This window comes from Acinonyx jubatus, chromosome E3, assembly GCF_027475565.1.
Source record: "Acinonyx jubatus isolate Ajub_Pintada_27869175 chromosome E3, VMU_Ajub_asm_v1.0, whole genome shotgun sequence".
In the NCBI taxonomy this organism is placed as follows: domain Eukaryota; kingdom Metazoa; phylum Chordata; class Mammalia; order Carnivora; family Felidae; genus Acinonyx; species Acinonyx jubatus.
Window position 1 is genome coordinate 15247278 of NC_069398.1, and position 21217 is coordinate 15268494.

Here is a 21217-nt window from a genome sequence, read left to right on the forward strand (position 1 = left end):
CAGTTGAGCTTCTGACTTCCACTCAGGTCATGATCTCATAGTTCATGGGTTCGAGCCCTGTGTCAGGCTCTGTGCTGACCGTGTGGAGCCTGCTTGGGATTCTGAGTCTCCCTCTCTCTCCCCTCCCCACCACTGTCTCTCTCTCAAAAATAAGTAAGTGTTAAAAAAAAAAGTTTAAAGTCCAGTAAGAAAAGAACTCAGTCAAGGGGCCGCCCCCCTACACAGAGTCACTGCTCTTAGCTCACCGAGCTGCCCTCATGTCAGTCCCCTTCTCTGGTGGCCTGATGGCCCAGTAAGAAAAGGGGAGAAGCAAGAACAGCTAAGGGGGCAACAGCCAAGCATGACTGATCTGCCTACACAACATACCATGGCCCCTTGCCCTAAGCCAGTTTCTTCAAGATGGCTTGATTTTTTTTTTTTAATGACAGAAGTTCTACCAGTTCTAGAATCACTTGCATCAACAGCTATATTCTGGATATAAATATAAATAAATCTGGAGGAACTGCCTTAGGTATATCTACGGAGAGTTGAAGCACTTCACTACCTTCCCGGTATCAGCTGAGATCTACTCCCGTGGGAGTAGAATTTGCTACCAACAGTGGGTCTGGAGACTGGGCTTTGGGCTGGGAGAGGTGGGTGGAGAGGCTTTAGTATTTTTCTTTTTTTTTTTAAGTTTATTTATTTATTTTGAGAGAGAGCGCGTGCACAAGTGCAAGTGGGGGAGGGGCAGAGAGACAGAGACAGAGAGAGAGAATCCCAAGCAGGCTCTGAACCATCAGCACAGAGCCCGACTTGGGGCTTGAACCCATGAACTGTGAGATCATGACTTGAGCTGAAATCAAGAGTCAGATACTTAACCAACTGAGCCATCCACGCTCCTCAGTGTTTTTCAAATTGTACCGAGATTCTACTCATCTTCCCAAAAAGGGATAGGGAAATTAAGGAAATGTTTCATTTGCCCAACACATCACCAGCACCAAGGCCGGCCCCTTACATAAACTGTCTCGGTTGAGTCTCATAAGCTCACATTGCAAGATGGACTTTGTTACACCCATTTCACGGTGGAGAAAACAGGCTCAGAGAGGTCAAGTATTTGCAAAAGCTCACACAGCTAGCAACTGGCAGAACCGCCTCACAACCATGTTCTGTGGACTCCTTGGACTCTCTTCATCCCTTTCCTTCTCCCCGCACAGCCTGGCTGTCTGCTCACAGGGCCCAGAATTAAGGAATGAAAAGGGTATAAAGTCTCCTTTGCTCTGCTGGCCTAGAACTTTTGACCCCAGACCTTGGAAGACCTTTTCCCAAAGAAACAACTAACCAGCGGACAAAGGAAGGAACCTTTGGAATATTAGCTGTACTCTGGCTACCATAAACAACTTAAAAAAAAAAGTTCTGGGGAGCCTGGGTGGCTCAGTTGGTTAAGTGCCCGACTTCAGCTCAGGTCATGAGCTGTGAGGCTTGTGAGTTCGAGCTACGCATCGGGCTCTCTCCTGTCAGCACAGATCCTGTTTGGATCCTGTTTCCCTCTCTCTCTGCCCCTCCCCCACTAGCTCTCTCTCAAAAATAAACATTTAAGAAAGAAAAAGTTCTAGTTTTTTGTTCTGAGCAATATTAATTATGAATTCACATCAAGTAAAAGACCGTTCCTGTGGCGCCTGGGTGGCTCAGCCGGTTAAGTGTCAGACTCTTGGTTTCGGCTCAGGTCATGATCTCACAGTTCATGGGTTCAAACCCAGCATTGGACTCCACACTGACAGTGTGAAGCCTGCTTGGGATTCTCTCTCTTCCCTCTCTCTCTCTCTGCCCCAACCCCACTTGTTCTGTCTTTCTCACTCTCTCTCACAATAAATAAACTTTAAATAAATTAAAAAAAAAAAAAAAAAAAAAAAAAAAAAGACCACTCCAGACAGGAAAGGGTGTAGAGGGAATCCGAAGAGGAAGCAGGAGAGCTGGGTGCCGGGGAGATGGGAGAAAGGTGGACTTTCCATAGGACAAACCTATGAAGGTTTGGGGAGGCTGAGGCAGGGGCAGAAGGTTCAGACTAATCCTGTGAGGAAGCCGGAGGTCTGTGGTTTACGGAAGCAGGAAAGACTCCTAATGTGGCCATAAGGAGAGCCTCAACCCAAAAGCAGGATTACACCCAGAATCCAGGAAGAGAAGACCTAATTACTACGCTCCAGGATAAGCTGGGGTACAGATGAAGATCCTCAGGGGAGAGGACCACCTTAAAAAGGACCACATGGGTCTGTGACCAGGCAGCATATACCTGACTTTGCCTCCCTGCCTGTAATTTATTTTTATTTAAAAAAAATTTTTTTAATGCTTATTTAGTTTTTTTGGAGAGAGAGAGAGTGCGAGCCAGGGAGGGGCAGAAAAAGAGAGAGGGAGACGCAGATCTGAAACAGGCTCCAGCCTCTGAGCTGTCAGCAAGGAGCCTGATGCAGGGCTCAAACTCAGGAACCGTGAGATCGTGACCTGAGCCAAAGTCGGACACTTAATGGACTGAGCCATCCAGGGGTCCCTCCCTGCCTGTAAGTTATAAAAATTCCACCTAACATTTATGTTACGCTTTATAAAGATGGTGCTTTCATGGGCATTCCCACAATATAGCCCTTAAGAAGGCATTTTAATTTCTACTTTATATTTGTAGGAATTCAGTTAGGAAAGGTTAAACTAGCAGCCTTTGATCCAACCAGCTATGTGACTTTAGGCATAGCTACAGCTCAACTTTTGAGTCTGAGGCCTTTTATTATTTATCACAATTGCCCCTCCCATGACCAGCATTGACCAGGCCACCTGAGAGTAGCTGACTCCCCTGAAGCCGGCTGTCCCTGAGGCCTCTGCCACCCCCTGGGCGGGTGAGATCCCAGCTTTCTAAGAGGTACTAGGGGAAACTGGCCACAAGTTAAAAGACAAATTTAAAAATTTCAGATCAAGAAAAAAATGCCCGGAAAGAAAGACAGTGTTATGACAGAGGAAGACTTGGTGACCGGTAGGGACGGGAGTGGTCATCAGTTCAGAGGGGGTAATTGCGGAGGGCTCATGGAGGAGGTGATTTCTGAGCTGTGACCTGAGTGGTAAAAAGGAACCATGTGTGGAACAGAACAGAGAGCCCAGAGATAAGTCCACGCACAGACAGTTGGTCTTTGACACCAAAAACACACAGAGGGGAAAGGACGGTCTCTTCAACAGACGGTGTGGGGAAAAGTGGACATCCACAGGCAAAAGAATAAAATTCATCATCAGGGAAACAGAAATCCAAACCATAATGAGGCACCTCATATCTGTCAGAGTGGCTATTATTAAAAAAAACAACAAAAAACCACAAAAGAAGTGCTGGCCAAGATGTAGAGAAAATCGAACCCTTATACACTGTTGGTGGGAATACAAGTGGTACCGTCATTATGGGAAAGTGAGGAGACTCCTCAAAATATTAAAAATAGAATTACCATATGATCCAGCAAACCCACCTCTGGGTACTTAGCCAAAAGAACTGAAGTCAGGGTCTCAAAAAGATACTTGCACTCCTGTGTTCACTGCAGCACTATTCACAATAGTCAAGATATAGAAACAGCCTAAATGTCCATCGATGGATGACTGGATCAAAAATGTGGGATATACATGCACTGGAATATTATTTAGCCTTAAAAAAGAAGGAAATCCTGCCATACACAACAACATGGATGAACCTGGAGGACATTACCCTGGGTGAAATAAGCCGGTCACAGAAAGACAGGACTGCACGAAGTATCTAGAAGAGTCAAGCCCACAGAATCGGAGAGTGGAATGGCAGCTGCCAAGGGCTGGAGAGAGAGCACTGCAGAAGGGGTAACGGAGGGCTGCTAACTAACAGACACAGAGTTCCAGTTACACCAGATGAGTAAGTTCCAGAGGTCTGCCGTACCACAGTGTGCCTGTAGTACTCTTAGAAGTTTAAGAGGGGAGACCTCACGGTAGGTCTTCTTATCCCAATAAAATTTCAAAAGAGCCACGAGAAGATGTTGTGGGTCAGAATGTTCCGGAAGAGAAGACATGGAATGTGGATGCTCCAAAGAGGAAATGAGCTCAGTGCAGGCGAGGAACAGAGAGCAGACCAGCGCTGCCGGCAGCTTGGTGAGAGAGAGCAGTGGTTAAGAGCGGGGCCCAAAGGCAGGCCCAACCACACAGGGCCCACGGGGGAGGTTTACACAGAAGCCGCTGGAGCCTTTCAACTGAGAGATGACACAATCCGCTGTGTTTTCAAACAGTCCCCCTAACTGCCGGGTGGAGGGCTTGCAGGGGTATAGGTGGGGACGATTTGGATCACATGTCAGTGTCAGGACCCAGAAAGCCCTGACCACCATCTTGAGGGTTGCAGACCCATAAAGCTTGGCTACTACGGAGGCTGTGGTGCTTTCGAAACGGAGGGAGGGCTTGGCCTGCCAGATTCCTGGAAAACTGGGAGCACTGCTTCTGAGAAGCAACCTTCGTTTGTTGGACTTTGTGCCTTAAACATACTCAGCAGTGCCTGTTTCTCTGCTCTCCATTATTTCATTTCTCTTCACTGACTTTGCTCTTAAAATGACTGATTTTTCTGCTTGCCCTTTTATAAACAGACATGGCCACGATCTGTCGGAAAGCCTTGCAAGTGAATCCCCACGCTAACCCAAGGATGTCTGCACATCCGTCCCTAAGGGGAAGGCGTAAAGGTGGCTACTTACCTCGGCGCAGAGTGTGCGGGCTGGGGCCGGCGGAATTGTGCCCTGGGCCGACTGAGAGCTGATGGGAGCCAGCCGCTGTCTGGGCCTGGTTCGGGCCAGCGGCCATCTGACTGTTGCTTCTCCCCGGGGTGGGTGCGGGGGCAGGGGCAGAGTCCTTGGGTTTCGGCGGACTAAGGGGAGCAAAGTCAAGTTAGATGTCGGACGGTCCCAGCTAGAAAGCTAATAAGCAAGCTAAAAATACCAGATCCCAACCAGAGTTCTCACCTCCACAGGCAAGGAGGTGATCTGGAATTTGAAACAGTTCACACTGGGTCTACAAAGCTAGTATTTGTTTGGGGCCACACAGGACTAAATATTTCATGAGATTCATTGCATCAACTGTCTTTCCACTCTTCTGCCCCTTGAACATCATGATAGAGACCATTTCATAGCAACCAACAAGAAATTTCTAGTTTGCCTGTACTTAAGATTGGGCAATACTGAAAAACACAAAAGGGCTTTTGGACTTCAAACTAATGAGATTTTGACACATACAGTGTATAAAACAAAGCAAAAGCTGTGGCAAAATACTAGTGCTGTAAATTACAAAGTACTCGGTTATTATCAATAGTTTGGACCTGAGGAAAGAGAAACCCTTTGATCGCTCAAAGTCCGGAGCTGGTTAGCAGCAGGGGAGACGGAGATCGGAACTCGGGCTAGTTCCCGGGTCAGACCCTCTTACACTAAACCTGACAACTACATTTTGTCAGGGTCACCAAACAGTGAATGCCACTAGCCAAGTGTACACAAAAATGTCTACAAAGCATAGAAAACAAAGGCAAACCGAGGACTGACATTCTATTTGTCCATCTGCAGTGAATTCTGATTATTATCTTAAATAATGTATTTAAGCCTTGATTGAATGGGTTGAATGCTAACAGGTACATGAAAACGTGAGGGTTTGCGAGTACTTTTTTCCCAAAGAAAAAAATTTAAGCCAAAACAAAGACGTGTGGAGCAGCGGTTAACGAGACACCACGGAGCCTCAGTTATTTTTCACCAAAATGTGAACTTGCGCAAATTATGGACTAAAAAGGAATTCAGGAAGACGCAGAGAGTCAGAGTTCAGGTGTGACGACCGAACAAGATTCCGCTCTCGTAAGCAGCTGGCTTACGAGGAGGCACTCCCTCCCCATGCAGAGGATAGGAAGTGAGGGAGCTCTCCTGAGGCAGCTTTGTCTCTGCACACAATGTATGCAGAAACAGGTTATCCTTGTTCTGTGCATCTGTTTTACTCAATATGTGATTATTTAGTGCTTTATAGAGGGCCGCGATAAACATTTGAGCACGTGCTCTGCAGAGGGGCTCATCTTTTACAGCAGCTTCCGGTCCGGAACCACCTGAGACACCACTTGAAGTGGCCTCCAGTGGTCATCTGCCTGGGTCAGTGTGGAGAAGTGAATTCATGCACATTAAACAGAAATCTCAAGTTCAAAGGTCCTCTTTTTTTCAAGCTGCTGTATATTTGTACCCCACTCCAGATGGTTAATCTAAAGGAATCAACAAAAGAGCCTTTTAAGAAAATTTATCATATTTTTTACCTTGTACTCACATTATCAATTTGCCTACGAGACTGAACGCTAGGGGTTGGGAAGGTCTCAGTCACCAACTGCGTCTAGTACAGCGTCCAGTACTCAGTTAGTTATTCAATAAGTCTGACTGGATGGATGGATGGACGGACAGACGGGTGGACGGGTGGGTAGATGGATGGGTGGGTGAGTGGGTGAGTGAATGAACGAATGAATGAATGCCAAGGATACTATAAGTAACTTGCTACATTCAAGTGTTAACCAGTTAGCACACTAGATGGCAACAAGCGAGTGGTCAATGGACATCAAGTGCACATCCAACAGCTAAAAGAGGTTTACAATACTGCTAGCCACCTATTGGCTTCCAGCACCGAAGCAGTACGGTAAAGAATGCAAACGAATGTTGCTTCTTTTGGAAAACAGGAAAGGAAGCAAGCAATTTGCAGTCTTTTTTTTCCCCATCCTTTGCCAACCAGAAGAGTGAAGGCGAATCCGGTTCACTCTCTGCCGAGTGATTCTGTGGGCCTGGATGCCATGCCCACAGGCCAGCCCCTGCGAGAAGGCTGGGGCACCAGGCACCCAGCAGAAGCCGGCCTCCTTACCTGTCGCCCAGGCTTGGCCCCTGCTCCAGTATGCCCGCAGAGGAGGGGACAGCCCCACCCCCTGTGCTGCTTTCAGCCCTAGAGCTCTGGGGAGGGGGCTCTGGGCCCGCAGGAGCCAAGGTGCCGCCATCTGTGGGTGGGAGTGGCGGCTGGAAAGCTGGGGCTATGTGCTTTCTATTTAGAGTGCCACCTCGCCGGTGGGCCTGGAAGTCCATAAGCTTCACACCAAAGCTACACAGAAAGAAGAAACAGTCAACACACCATGCAAGCTGACTACTGAGACAGAAGCCCATCGGTCCACGCGTGTTGAAACCCACACGCGTGGACAGCCCCCCGGTTGCCCAGCATGCAGTGAAGCGGCGCGGACCAGGTTCGCGGCCATCCCTATTACCAAGGCAGGCAGCTCACCCGGGCTTTAAACCTGAGGGAGCCGACAGACCCAGTCCCGATCAGTGTCCTTTCTCAGTCTGGGGGTGAACAGCTGCAAGCCAACGGCGGGCCTCGTCTCGAGTGAGTGGCATCACGTTAGCCTGCCTAGCTGCGTGCCACCCAAGGGCCACCTCGAGTCTGTGTGTTTGGGGGATGAGGTGGGAGCTGAGTGGGAAGGTTGTGACGCCACCCTGCTTCTTGAGCCGAGATGTAGAAACACTGGTACATGAGTGTGCAAAGAATAGATCTGAAAGGGTCCGTAACCTTGGGAAAAACAGTTGCTTTTGGGAAGAAGATGGCAGTTGGAGGGTGGGGAGGAGGAAGATTCACTTTTCACTTAAAATTTACTTGATGCGTGAACTTTCAAACTCTTCAGTTTGAAAAATCGAGGCGCATGGCTTCTTGAGCTCACGTTTACTGGGTCAGCTGGTGGGGAGAATCCACCCCGGGGGGTAACCAAGAATCGTTTACTATATGCCAGTCAGACCCGTAACACTGCATTTTGTAACCTAAAGTCCGTGAAGGCTCATTTCGTGGTGGACAGTTTGTCATCGAGCAGCAGGACCAAATGTGCGAATGGGACTGCAGAGAAGTAAGGTCTCGGCACGTAATAAATGCGGGCTTCGGGGGGACCGAGTAGGGAAGGAGAGCCTTCACCGTGGATTAAAAACAACCACTACCAAGCAAAATCAAACAAAAAAAGATCATAGCTCGCTACAAGATCGGGTGATCGAAATAGGAGCCTGCTGTTTAGCTGTAATGTAACACCACGTCTGTGATGTTATTACTTATGCGTGTGCAAGAACAGCACGCTACTCAAACAGGCCTAACTTGGCCTTACTGGTGAGAATGGGTGTATTTCATCATACACACTGAGCAGGCTGGCCTCTGAAGACACAAATCACAAAGAGCCTTACTAACCTTTGAAAATCCCACTAAAATCGCCCATGGAGCACAGCACGGAGACCTACGGTCTCTCACTAGATCTGATACCACCCACCATCTTTTTTTTCTTCCAGAATTGGAAATACTCAAGTTTCTCCAGATGAACATCAGATTCAGTGGTTGGCTTCCGCTGAAGGGCCACGTTCTATCCAAAATAGGTCTCTTTAAACACCAAGTCACACAACTTTACTGTGAGAGGTGGGTTATTCTCACACTCGCTCCTGGACATCTGTCCACAATATTTAACTTTTCTCCCCCACCCTCTCTCTTTTCCCCGAGTGCGTTCGGGTGGCTCTGTCACGTGTATGATGCCATCCCACAGACCACCAAGGAAAGCCTGGACGCACATGGTCTGGATGTTAGTAGACAAGCTACCCATCTGTCTTACGTAAGTCATATTAATGTTTGGAATGAACTAGAGCAAAATTCCTTAAATATCTGGACCTAACAATCATGGGGGCATAGTGGGCCATTCTCATGACAGGTCGGCTGAGGCCGGACCAGATACCGAGGGTTCAACCATCCTTCTACATGACATCTGCTGCTGGATGCGAGTGAACAGCTCTGAACACACACCTCTCCTTCTTCACCAAGTCCCCTTCCATTACTGCCATGCTGGCAGGTCGTTTCCTCTCGAGGGTCCCTGAGTCAGAGTCATTTCCAGTGTGAGATGAGTGATTGGAATTTGGGGTGACGAGAGGCACGAATGCTTCTGAGACGTTAAATTCCACCTCTGCAACAAGAGAAAGGAACAAGTGTACAGGCACACCTCGGAGACGCTGCAGGTGCACCGTCCGACCACTGCAACAAGGTGAATATCGCGATAAAGCAAGTATCACGATAAAGTGAATACCCCAATAAAATGAGTATTGTAATGAAGCAAGTCAAGTGACTTTTTTGGTTTCCCAGAGCATATGAAAGTTAGGTTTACTCTACACTGTCATCTATTCAGCATGTAATAGCATTATGTCTAAAAACACAACGTATATACTTGAAATAGAAAGTACCTTATTGTTAGGGTGCTTGGGTGGCTCAGTCGGTTAAGCGACCAACCCTTGATCTCAGCTCAGGTCATGATCTCACAGTTCACGGGTTCAAGTCCTGCATTGGGCTCTGCACTGACGGCACGGAGCCTGCTTGGGATTCTCTCTTTCTCCCTCTCTCCCAGCCCCTCCCCCAACCTTGCTTTCTTTCTCTTTCTCTCAAAATAAATTCACTTGTCTTTTAAAACGATTTTATTCTTGGGGCGCCTGGGTGGCGCAGTCGGCTAAGCGTCCGACTTCAGCCAGGTCACGATCTCGCGGTCCGGGAGTTCGAGCCCCGCGTCAGGCTCTGGGCTGATGGCTCAGAGCCTGGAGCCTGTTTCCGATTCTGTGTCTCCCTCTCTCTCTGCCCCTCCCCCGTTCATGCTCTGTCTCTCTCTGTCCCAAAAATAAATAAATGTTGAAAAAAAAATTAAAAAAAAAAAACGATTTTATTCTTAAGAAATGCTAACTATCATCTGAGCTCTCAGTGAGTCGTAATCACTGATCACAGATCACTACAACAAATATAATGAGAAAATTTGAAATACCACAAGAATTACCATAATGTGACAGAGACACGAGATGAGCAAATGCTGTCAGAAAAACGGCACCGACAGACATGCCCAATGCAGGGTTACCACAAGCCTTGTCTGTAAAATAATGCAGTATCGAGACGCGCAATAAAGCAAAGCGCCATAAAATGAGGTTTGCCCGTGTGTGACAAGAGAGCATATGGGGCACAGAGCTTTAAAACTCCCTCTGCAACGAGAGCCTCATTCTTCAGCCCCTCAGCCCTCATTGCTTCACAAGTGGAACCCCTGCACTCTCCTCTTAAGAATGGTTTGCCAAGGGGTACCTGGGTGGCTCTGTCAGTTAAGTGTCCCACTCTCGATTTTGGCTCAGGTCATGAGCTGGTGGTTCGTGAGATTGAGCCCCACGTTGGGCTTGGTGCTGGGTGTGGAGCCTGCTTGGGATTCTTTCTCCCTCCCTCTCTCTCTCTCTCTCTCTCTCTCTCTGGCCCTCCCTCATTTGTGCTGGTTCTCTCTATCTAGTAATTAAAAAAACAAACAAACAAAAAAGAATGGTTTCCCAAGCCAGGGGAGGTAAAATGAAGGAACTAGAAATAAGGAAGGGGTGTGATTCAGAATATAACTTACACGATCCCTCTGCTTTCTTCTTTGTTTAAAAAAAAAAAAATCATGGAATACGGACAAGGGCAATAAGCATGGATTACTTCTTTGGCTAAAAAAATGAAAAGTTTTACATTTTGATTATAAAATGCAAATAAAAGGCAACACCAACTCTGTACTGCCTGAAGCAGTTTTTGCAAGACTCGTTTTCCCAAAGAAATCTTGGGCAGAATGCCAGGATTCACTCGGACATCACGTATTTGTTGAGCAGCCTACACGAGGGAGGTGGGATTCTTGATGGTAAAGAAGAGGTGAGCCTGGCCTGGGGTCATTCACAGAGCTCACAGAATAAGGGGCGGAGGTCTGGACTCCCAAAACATGCCGACCAGTGGCCCCAAAGAGGGTCGTGGAAACTCTGAGGATCCCAGGACTACAACAGACGCAGTTTGAAAATCTACGGCCTGTAGACTGAAATCCTACTTCTCTGACATGCCAACTCCGACCTTCACAAAATGGCTCCAATCCACCTATCCTGTGTTACCTTCCACCTTTACGAAAAAACCAGCTCTCTGCCTAGAGAAACAAAAAGAGGTCTTCCCAGTGGAAAACTGCATATTCAGTGTCACCTCTTCTACAAAGCAGTCCCTGGTTCTTTGTGCCCAGCATCTGACTTTGTCAAACTATCCGCCTTTCCTTCTCACTCGCCATGTGTTACAACATCTGTTTATGTGTCCTTCTCCAAGGGCCAATTTCCTCCAGGGGACAGCATGTCACCACCAGCATGTGGTGCCTAGTGGGTATTCCAGTATACGCTGGTTAGAGCGAACAACTCCAGTGTTAAGTGAAACAAAGCGAAACACAAAATAATGTGGTGGCCAATATGTCAAAGGTGAATGTAAGCGGTCTATTTTACACTTGATCTTAGCCAAAAGGCCGAGAAGCGATTGTAAGCGGTCTATTTTAAAAAGAAACGCGAAAAAGGGAAACCAGTTAGGTAATGGTGAAGGGATTACTGATGCATTTTCTTCTCAGAAGAATTTCTTATACTGTTACTGTGTTGCTTGGGCAGTCAGTGAAGTTGGAAAGGTGAATTACCTTCAGGGAAGAACCAGTCGGCGTGCTGAATGATGGGCTCAATGACCGCAACCACGTGGACAGATGTGGCCGCTGCCATTTCAGCTAGCGACCTGCAAAGGACATTCACAAAGTCAAAGTGCTTCCCCCAGGCAGGTTGTGTCACGGCAGTGTAATTACTTTAAAACGATAAAATCTTCAAGCACAAGTGCAAAAATTAGATGCACGGGGCTCTGACCTAGGAGTGTGGCGGTGATGCCCCAGGAGGAAAAAACTACCCCACTTGATTATCGCTCCTTGGTCTGCGTGCACCGTGTTAACAGCGAGTGAGCCAGTGAACAACAGTGTTCAGTCCAAATGCTGATTTTAAGTTGGTTCGGAACAGGATGTCAACCAGGCATTTTCCCACCGTGTTCCCACCGTGTTGCCCGTGGTAGTTATCTTGTAAGACCCAAGATACCACCACCAGTTTTGGCACCACATACAGCAGAAAGTATGTATTGTTTTGCTGTGCCCTCGTATCAGAAAGCCTGAGCCCCCACAGTAAACATAGTATTAAGGGGGCACCTGGGTGGCTCAGTCGGTTAAGCATCTGACTCTTGCTTTCGGCTCAGGTCATGATCTCACGGTTCGTGGGTTCGAGCCCTGTGTCAGGCTCTGTGCTGACAGTTCAGGGCCTGCTTGGGACTCTCTCTCTCCCTCTCTCTCTCTGCCTCTCCTCTGCTCTCACTCTCTCAAAATGAATAAATAAACTTAAAAAAAAAAAAAAAACCCACAGTATTAAGGCTGTGATATCTGGTCCCAAGATGCATGTTCAGAAGTTGACAGTGTGAATGTCAGGGCTCAAAAGGAAGAAAATAGGAATCACTATCCCCGCTGTGAAGGAGCTCACGTTCCAGTTCAGAGTCAGAACACCACAGAAGCCAAGAAGCTGTGAAGGCCTGACACCCAGGGAGCCCCGACGTGCTTCAGTGAACTCACCTCACTGAACTCAATGTTTACAACACGGACTGTTACAAGGTCTGGGTCATAAATGAGGACACTGAACCCCCAAGAGGCTGGAGCCCTTGCCTGACTGCCCCAAACCTCCCTCTATACCCCTCTGACCTCTCTTCCCACCGGGAAGAACATCTTCACCCCCATTACCAATCAAGCAAACGTTCTAGCTCCTTTCAAATTCCAGCTTAAAATGCAAGCGCGGTTGTATATTTTCCCCACTGCCCACTCAGTCCTCCCTTCCGTCCTTCTGGATTCTGATTGCCCTTGTGCCTTAGAATCCTGCTGGACTAGGGAGCAACTCTTCACTCATGATCTCAGCCAAGTTTTCTTTTTGAGGAGATACTATCTGCTGATTGATTTGCAAGACCTTTCAATATATTCTGGACACTTCTGGAGGAACTCCTTCATAGTTCGTGAATTACCATTTGCTTAAGGTGCTTTCTGACATTTAGAAGTTTGTAGCTGTTGAGACAAATCTATTCATTTTTAAATTGTTTACACCAATTTTATGTTTCGAAAAGACCTCTATCCCAAAAGGCAGTAAGTATCTACCTGCCATGTTTATGGCATCACTTTTTATATAATTAATCCTTTGGTCTACCTGGAATTTATTGGCTGTAAGATATGATGTATGTAGTTAACTTTGTATATCAACGTAGTGTTAGTTTTGCTTTATGATATTGGATCTTTTTAAGTAATCTTATACATAATGGTTGGGCGGGCATGAGTGAATAAATAAATGAAAAAAAAAGAAACGTTTTAATTCAGAAAGTCACTGCATTTTTTTTTAATGGAGATGAGGACTGCCCATGATTTTCCAATATGAAGAAACATGGAGGGAGTCCTGGGGTGGTGGGGAAGGTTCGGGATGTGGCCTGGGGGTCCCATGACTTCCCTGCTGTGCAAACTTAGGCAAGTTACTGGTCCTCTTCTGTAAAAATGAGGACAGAAGCACCTATTAGAAAGGTTATTTGTGAGAATTGAAATGAGGTTAATTATTATGCCCCTGGACAGAGTAAATGTCAGTGTCAGTGATTTTCCAGGAGCTTTCTAGCTGGTCTCCCTGACCCCTCTCCTCCAATCCACATTTCTCAGTGCCAGCAAATTATCTTTCCAAATATGGTTGGATGAAGTCATTCTTCTGCTTAGAAACCCTGATGCCTCCCTGACCACTTATGATCCCTTAAATTCGTTCTAAACCTCAGCAAGATACGTGAGGCTCTTCAGAACCTGGCTCTGGCCCAGTCACAGTCTCCTGGCCCCTGATTATACAAGACCATATGACAGCACTCCCAGCCCCAAATTAGCAACCAGACCCTTCCATGCCTGCAATGACTTTGCTTATCTGGCCGTACCTGCAGGAAGGTATTCATTCATCCAAGTACAGCCCAAGTGCCGTGCGAGGCTCTCCCTGAACTTCTCAGCCTGAGCTGTGTTCCTTCAGTAAGTACCATGGTCATCCAACTTTATAACATCTGTGACAGCATCCCCACGAGCACAGACTGTGTGCAGAGCTCATCACTGTGCCACAGCTGTTCATCTGCCTGACTGCCCAAGAGTGGGACCCTCTGAGGACTGTGCATGTGACCAGCACCGGGGACAGGACCCAGTTCATAGCTGTGTTCCAAGAATGTTGGCTAAATGGAAAAACCCAAGTTCAGAAGCGCAACTCTGAAGTGCATCTTACACCAGAATGTATTCCCACCAGGTGGAGAGAAGAGATGAATCCAGGCATACGGGGAAGACTTACCCTTCGTTTTTGGCCCATAGTAAGTTAGGGCCTAACACAATTGCAATGTTGCTGGGAGTCATTTTATTAATGTCGCTGGTCTGGGCAAGCTTTGCAAGGAACTTGATTAAATACCTATGGAAGAAACGAGAAGACAGGAAGCACGTACTCTGAAACCTTTGCACTTATAGCATCCTCCTGCCCACATGCTCAGTTCCAGATGGCTCAGGTGCTAACTGCAGAGTGCCGCTAAATCAGAATCTGCCTCAGGTTCAGTATTTTACAAAGTCCTGTGTTCTTTGCTTCAGAGAACAGAAAGCCCCACGTTAGGGCTTGGAAGAGGAAAAGAGCTCACGTGTAAACCTCAATGATTCAATCCCTATTTACTGTATATTTCTAATCCATTTCTCCTTTATGCCCTACCTATGTACCCCTCAATTACAATATGATTAGCTGTGGGCTCAATATATTTTAATACAAACATAAAAAAATACAAGTATAGGTACACTGCTTAAAGGAAATCGTATTTGAAAATGCTTTATGTGGTAATTATGAAAATCTCCAATTTACCATATAGATATACTCTCTTCTATATAAGCACAGCACCTCAGGGGTGCCTGGGTGGCTCAGGCTATGATTTCGAGGTTTGTGAGTTCAAGCCCTGCGTTGGGCTCCGTGCTGTCAGTGCAGAGCCTGCTTGGAATCCTCTCTCTGGGCCCCGCCCCCTCTCTCAAGATAAATAAATAAACTTAAAAAAAATTATCTCTGCCTCTACCCTGCTTGTTCTTTCTTTCAAAATAAATAAACAAAGTTAAAAATAATTAAAAAAAAAAAAAAAAGCGGGGGGGGGGCGCGTGGGTGGCTCAGTTGGTTAAGCATCTGACTCTTGATTTTAGCTCGGGTCATGATCTCACAGTTCATGAGCAGGGCTCTACGCTGTGGTGCAGAGCATGTTTGGGACTCTCTCTGTCTCCCGTGTCTCTCTTTGCCTCCACCCCACTTGCTCTCTCTTTCAAAACAAATAAAAAAAAAAAAACTAAAAAAAATTTTTAAATACATAAATTATAATATATCCATACAGTAGAGTACTATGCAGCCATAAAAAATTGTTATGTACTGATATGGAAAAATCTTTAGGATGTATATCCAGCAAAGAAGTTAAAGAGAATGATGTATACAATATATACTACCATTTGGTTTTTTTAAAAAAAGGGAAGCATGTAAGAGAAAGAAATGTATGTATGTGTATATATGTGAGAGATTCTTCTCTGTACAGCTTTTGAATTTTGAACTATGGGAACATACTCCCTATTACAAATACAATTAGTAAAAATTATAAAGAGTAAAATAAACAAAAAAAGAAGCCAAATCCCAAAGTTCCACCATAGTTCTAACCAAGACTATCTGTAATCCCAGGCTGGGTGTGCTAAATGAAGCAATGAAGTTTACTAAAAATATTAACATATTCCTAAGGCAAAGTTGATACTTAAGGTATTAAAAGGGAATATTTAGCTTAGTTTAGTGGTAGAATCCAGGACTGAAATTAAAGGTCAGATAACATACCAGAAATTTCACAAGTATTTGTCATTTTGGGCCAAGTCCCCTGTACAAAATTCTCTTTGGTTTTCAATGACTTAGGGCTACCTTTTATCCTCTCTATGCTTCTTCAGAGTCACATTTTAAGTCAAAAGGAAAATAGAGGTTAAATTCTAGAAATTTATTCTGTGGTAAATTTTCTTAGAAACCTAGCTATTCCGTAAAGCAATACATCATCTCCAGTTCTTGACCTTTCATTTAATGGGATGATTTATGCTCTATTAAAGATAAATTTATGTAGCGTATAAAAACACTATTGCAGAAAATAGAATTATTAATTTTTGCCTTTTACATGCTGGAAAATCTTATTTATTTACTTACTTATTTGCTTGCTTATTTACTTACTTATTTACCCATCCACCCACCCATCCATCTATCTCTATCCCCAATGTGGGGCTTGACTCACAACCCCAACCCCAAGATCAGGAGTCACATGCTCCACCAACTAAGCCAGCCCAGCGTGCCCCCATAGAACAACTTAGACTCTGAATCCAACGTGCAGTCAAGCCAACTTTCCACGAGAACCTTCTTCCCCGTAGCTGCAGTGGTAAACTGACCAGGTGACTCACGTGTTCGTGCAGATGCAATGCAGGTGCTTCACGTGCAGCACGATAACACACAACAAATCCCATGCCCTGCGCCGCCCCCCCCCCCCCCCCCCGGCACCCCCAAAGCACTTCTGTAGTGCGCTTGAATTAAGTGGCCTCTGCTGCAGGTGGAACCTTTCTTCACTCCAGAGTCGCTGTGGCTTGGTAGCTTAATTTGCAGAATGCTGGTCATTCGTACCTGAAGTTAACAAAATTTTGTGGTGGCAACTTCTGACATGTTCTCCATAAATCTTGAAGTTTTTTGTCTTGATCCTGCACACTGAGGAAAAAAAAAACCCGGTATTCATAACTCTTTATCAAAACACCTATTAGTAACACCTGCGTCAACAGGCTACATTAACAGCAATGTCTTCGTTGACAGAGAAAGCACAGTTGTGACACAGGGTAGATTTGGAAATAAATAAATTTGGAGTCAGATACCAACTAAATATTTAACTCTGGGCAGTTGGTTAGCCTCACTGAGACTCCATCTCCTGACGTGCCCAACAGGGGATGAGAGTGTTGATTCCCCCGAGTGACTGTGAGTTTCCAGAAGCATCGCCGTGCAAACTGCCCGTGCCAATGCCCGGCACTCGTGAGACAAGACACCACCGAAAATTCTGTCTAGAAAACGCGTATCTCTGTGTGTGGCTTCATGGAGCCCAGATCTCTTGTCGGCCCAGCCACAAATGAGGTGGCCAAGCTCCCAGGCACCCAGGTACCAGTGTCTTTCCCTGCCCTTCATGCCACTCCAAGTCTCCAGGCCAAGAAGCCCTTTTCTGTGCTGAAGCATTTGCAGGAGCTCTTCTCCTCTACAGTTCCAACACACAAACTTTCACAAATACAAAAAAGGGCCAGATGAGATCAGTCACCCCTGCCCGCCAGGGGGAGAGCACGTTAGAAGTTGCCCACACAATACACCTTTGGATCTAAAACATCCTCCACAACTGAAGCAATCTGGAGTTACAAGAAGGGGTCAAACGTAATTATACTTTAAGTAAGCTTCATGCCCCATGTGCAGCCCAACACAGGGCTTGAGCTCACGACCCTGAGATCAAGACCTGAGCTAAGATCAAGAGTAGGATGCTTAACGTACTGAGCCACCCAGGCACCCCAAACACAATGATACTTTAAAGGCCAGTCGATGTGTCACCGGGATGGGATGGTGGCCCATGCTGACATTTCTCAAGTATATGGAATCAATACACCAATAAACAGATACCTTCTTTGAAAAGTGTATTTCCTCACAGGGATGAGTTTGAGAGTCTCAGAACTGAGAGAAGAATCAAGTTCGGGAGGAGTAGAGGCTACCTAAGAAAAGAGACCCCAGAAAGCTCCCCTACCTGACACTGATGTTGGGTTCCATTTATTCAGCCCCACAAACATGGACCCTTACAACAGGTTGGGCCACACGCAGGTTCCAAGGATATGACCACAACTAAGAACCTACTCTGACTTTAAAAACCTCATCACCTACCCAGGACGTGTTTCGCATTCTGTGGCCACAAAGGTTCTGGCGCAAATGCGGTTAAAACGATGGGGCAGCCCCACCTCCTGCTGCAACCGAGCTCATCAGACCCAGCGGCCCATCTGCTGGGAATGGGTGACAGTGGCTAAAGACAGGGGAAGGGGTGGAGGGGAAGGGAGATTTGTTCCTCTTCCCTTAGGGGTGAGGAATTAGGGACCTGCCGGAGGAGGTGAGTCAGAACCGTGAGGCACAAGCTAACAAGGAGGCAGGCTGGTGGGCCAGATCGAAGCCCCTGGGACTTTTTGGACAAAGCTGCCAGCGGCTCCTGGACAGACTGAAGCTGAGGGTGGAGGGGAAGGGACAAAGATAGAGGCACAGTCTTTGGACTGTGGGTCTTTAGACAGGTCTGGGTCTACATTCCCACTCTGCCAATTACTTGCTGTTACCTTGGCCCTGTTCCTCCCCAAGCCTCAATTTCCACGTCTGTAAAATAAGGATAATGGCATCTTCCCTTTAGGTCATTGATTGTGGATTACAGGAGGTAATGGGTACAAAGATTAGTAGGTACTTAGGACACAGTAAATGCTCAGCAAGTGTAAACTGTCATGACTGGTGCCATCAACATTGTATTATTGCCCTGCTGAGTGTCCACAGTTCACCAGGCACATCGCCACTGATCACTATGTCACCTGTCCCCGTTATAGGGCTGTCTTCATTATAAAAGGGGCTTGGGATCAGCTGATCTATTAGTGCGGGTTCCACTATATGTCTTCATCGACATACATCACATGTATTGAAGCCAATGCACCAGGGGTGACTTTCCTATACTAATAATCATACTCACACTCAATATTTTCACCCAAAACTTAAGAGCATGCTAAATAACGAATGTGTTATTTTAATGTTATTCTATATCCCCCAAGAGTAAGATAATTCACGAAGGGAACATAATATTCCATAACATTCCTTTAACTTATAAAACTCCGTGTTCTTTAAACTTACCTTGCCACTTGGGTCCATTCTTCATACAGACTGAAGGTCATCAAAGGTTCAGGTAATTCCCGTAAATAGGACTTTAAAGCACCTGGAATTATTAACACTCACTTTGAGTATGTCCAGGGGTAAGCATGGGAATCTGGGATGTGTTACTTTGCAAGCTGAAATGATCTCAGTTACCACCTTCCGAGAGTATCTAGAACAAGCCACTAACCAGCGGGAGTGGCTGGAGAATTAGGTGCTCCTAAAACAAATTCTGTCTCTTGCATAATATAGAGAGGGATCAATGGAAAATAAAATTAGCTTCAAAGTCACCTTCTAATAGACATCACTTCCCCAGGAAGATCTCGAGTCTGAAGGTGAAAGAAGGGAAGGAAAGGGGCACTTGGGGTCTCAGTCAGTTGAACATCTGACTTCAGCTCAGGTCATGATCTTACGGTTCATGGGTTCGAGTCCCTTGTCGGGCTCTGTGCTGACAGCTCAGAGCCTGGAGCCTGCTTCAGATTCTGTCTCCCTCTCTCTCTGCCCCTCCCCTGCTTGTGCTCTCTCACTCAAAAATAAACATTAAAAAAAATTTTTTTTATTAAAAAAAAAAGAAGGGAAGGAAATACAAGCATGTCTCCAAATATCTGGATTATAAACCACCTTTACCTTTTACGTAATAATCAGGAAAACAAAGAAACAAATAAACCCTCCAGAACAGAAAAGACGTGTGTGTGTGTGTGTGTGTGTGTGTGTGTGTGTGTACACTCAGCTTTTTAAAAAAGTTTTATTCATTTAAGTAATCTCTACACCCCATGTGGGGTTCGAACCCATGACCCTAAGATCAAGAGTTGCACACTGTTCTATTTGTCCTTTCAGTTTTTTCCAATTAAACTTATATAGGGAGACCATTTCAATTTTATCTGTCACTTAAACCTAAAATGAAAAAAAAAATTTTTTTAAGTAGGCTCCACACTCAGCACAGAACCCAACGCAGGGCTTGAACGTCTGACCCTGGGATCATGACCTGAGCTGAGATCAAGAGTCGGATGCTTAACTGACTGAGCCACCCAGGCGCCCCCAGAACTGGATTTTTGACTGATGCTCTGTCTGAGATGCGACCTGCCACCCACCCTGAGGGCGACTCCTTGCGGCTCACCTGCTACAGCATGGGGGTCTGAGTAGAACTCATCCAGATGAGAAGTGGAGCAGTCTAAAGCAGCTTTCAGTTTCTTTAACTTGGAGGCCCCAGCTCCAATTCGGAAAAGGCCCTGAAGACAACAAAAAGCCATCAGTGTCAAGTTCAAGTTGGGGGCGGCAGTACAAATCCGATGGAAGAGCCTTCTGCCCCAGCCCTGCAGACCCCTCTCCGAGGGCGGGAACGCTGCCTGCCTTGTAGGGTTGCCAGGAAGGGTGACGAGGACAAGCGCAGACAGAGAGCAGCGCATTCCTGATCAGCGAGCACTCGTGCCCTGCCCCGCTGCTAAAATACCTGTCTCTATTAGAAATCTAAATGCGCTATTTTATACTTCCACAAGGCTGATTGCTACAGAGTTTCTAAATTTAGGATTCTTTTGTATTTTTTTTTAATGGACATCTCATGAGAAATTGTTAGACTAGGCCCCTTAGTCACTTTCACTGCTCTAAAAGTTACTTGGAGAAAAACACGTGAAGGTCGCCCAAGAAAGGCAGGACTGTGAAGACACTGGTCCAGGAGTTATGAGATTCGGGTTTTAAGCAAAATAAATCTAGGCAGGGTTCCTCAGTCTCAGCAGTACTGACATTTCAGGAGCGGTAATTCCTCATCATGGTCCTGTCCTGTGCGTTGCAGGCTGCTTATTAGCAGCAGCCCTGGTCTCTGCCCACTAGAGGCCAGGAGCAACCCCTCTCCAAGATCGTGACAATCAAAAATGTGTCCAGACTTCGCCAAATCGCTCCCAAAAGGGGAAAAAATTTAGCCCCGGCTGAGAAGCTCTGATCTCGGCTACTAGAAGTTGGGGTCATGTCAGTGGGGGATGGGGCAGTGCCTGGAAGCAAACACAAGAGGGCTTCTAGAGTGTTCCTTGATCTGGATGCTGATCACACAGGTAGGCTCAGTTTGTTAACATTTATCAATGCATCACTTATGATACATACATTTTTCTATCTACATTATACTTCAATACGGTTCTTTTTTTTTTTTTTTAATTTTTTTTTCTAACGTTTATTCATTTTTGAGACAGGGAGAGACAGCATGAATGGGGGAGGGTCAGAGAGAGAGGGAGACACAGAATCTGAAACAGGCTCCAGGCTCTGAGCTGTCAGCACAGAGCCTGACATGGGGCTTGAACTCATGGACCGCGAGATCATGACCTGAGCTGAAGTCGGATGCTTAACCGACTGAGCCA

At 46.2% G+C, this 21217-nt stretch overlaps 1 protein-coding gene across 2 annotated transcripts in view; it reads right to left on the reverse strand.

Annotated features, from left to right (window-relative positions):
* The window catches only part of ARHGAP17 (Rho GTPase activating protein 17), an 88962-nt gene that overhangs the window by 9447 nt on the left and 58298 nt on the right, over positions 1-21217 (reverse strand). The window contains exons 11-18 of one of the 2 annotated variants that reach the window (XM_053213258.1): positions 19990-20101; positions 18855-18936; positions 16584-16664; positions 14223-14336; positions 11495-11586; positions 8821-8977; positions 6871-7101; positions 4701-4870 (exon numbers count right to left, since the gene is read on the reverse strand). In XM_053213258.1, the coding sequence (XP_053069233.1) occupies positions 4701-4870; positions 6871-7101; positions 8821-8977; positions 11495-11586; positions 14223-14336; positions 16584-16664; positions 18855-18936; positions 19990-20101 (1039 nt within the window). The remainder of the gene's footprint in view (positions 1-4700; positions 4871-6870; positions 7102-8820; positions 8978-11494; positions 11587-14222; positions 14337-16583; positions 16665-18854; positions 18937-19989; positions 20102-21217) is intronic. The other variant, XM_053213259.1, reaches the window with a different exon arrangement.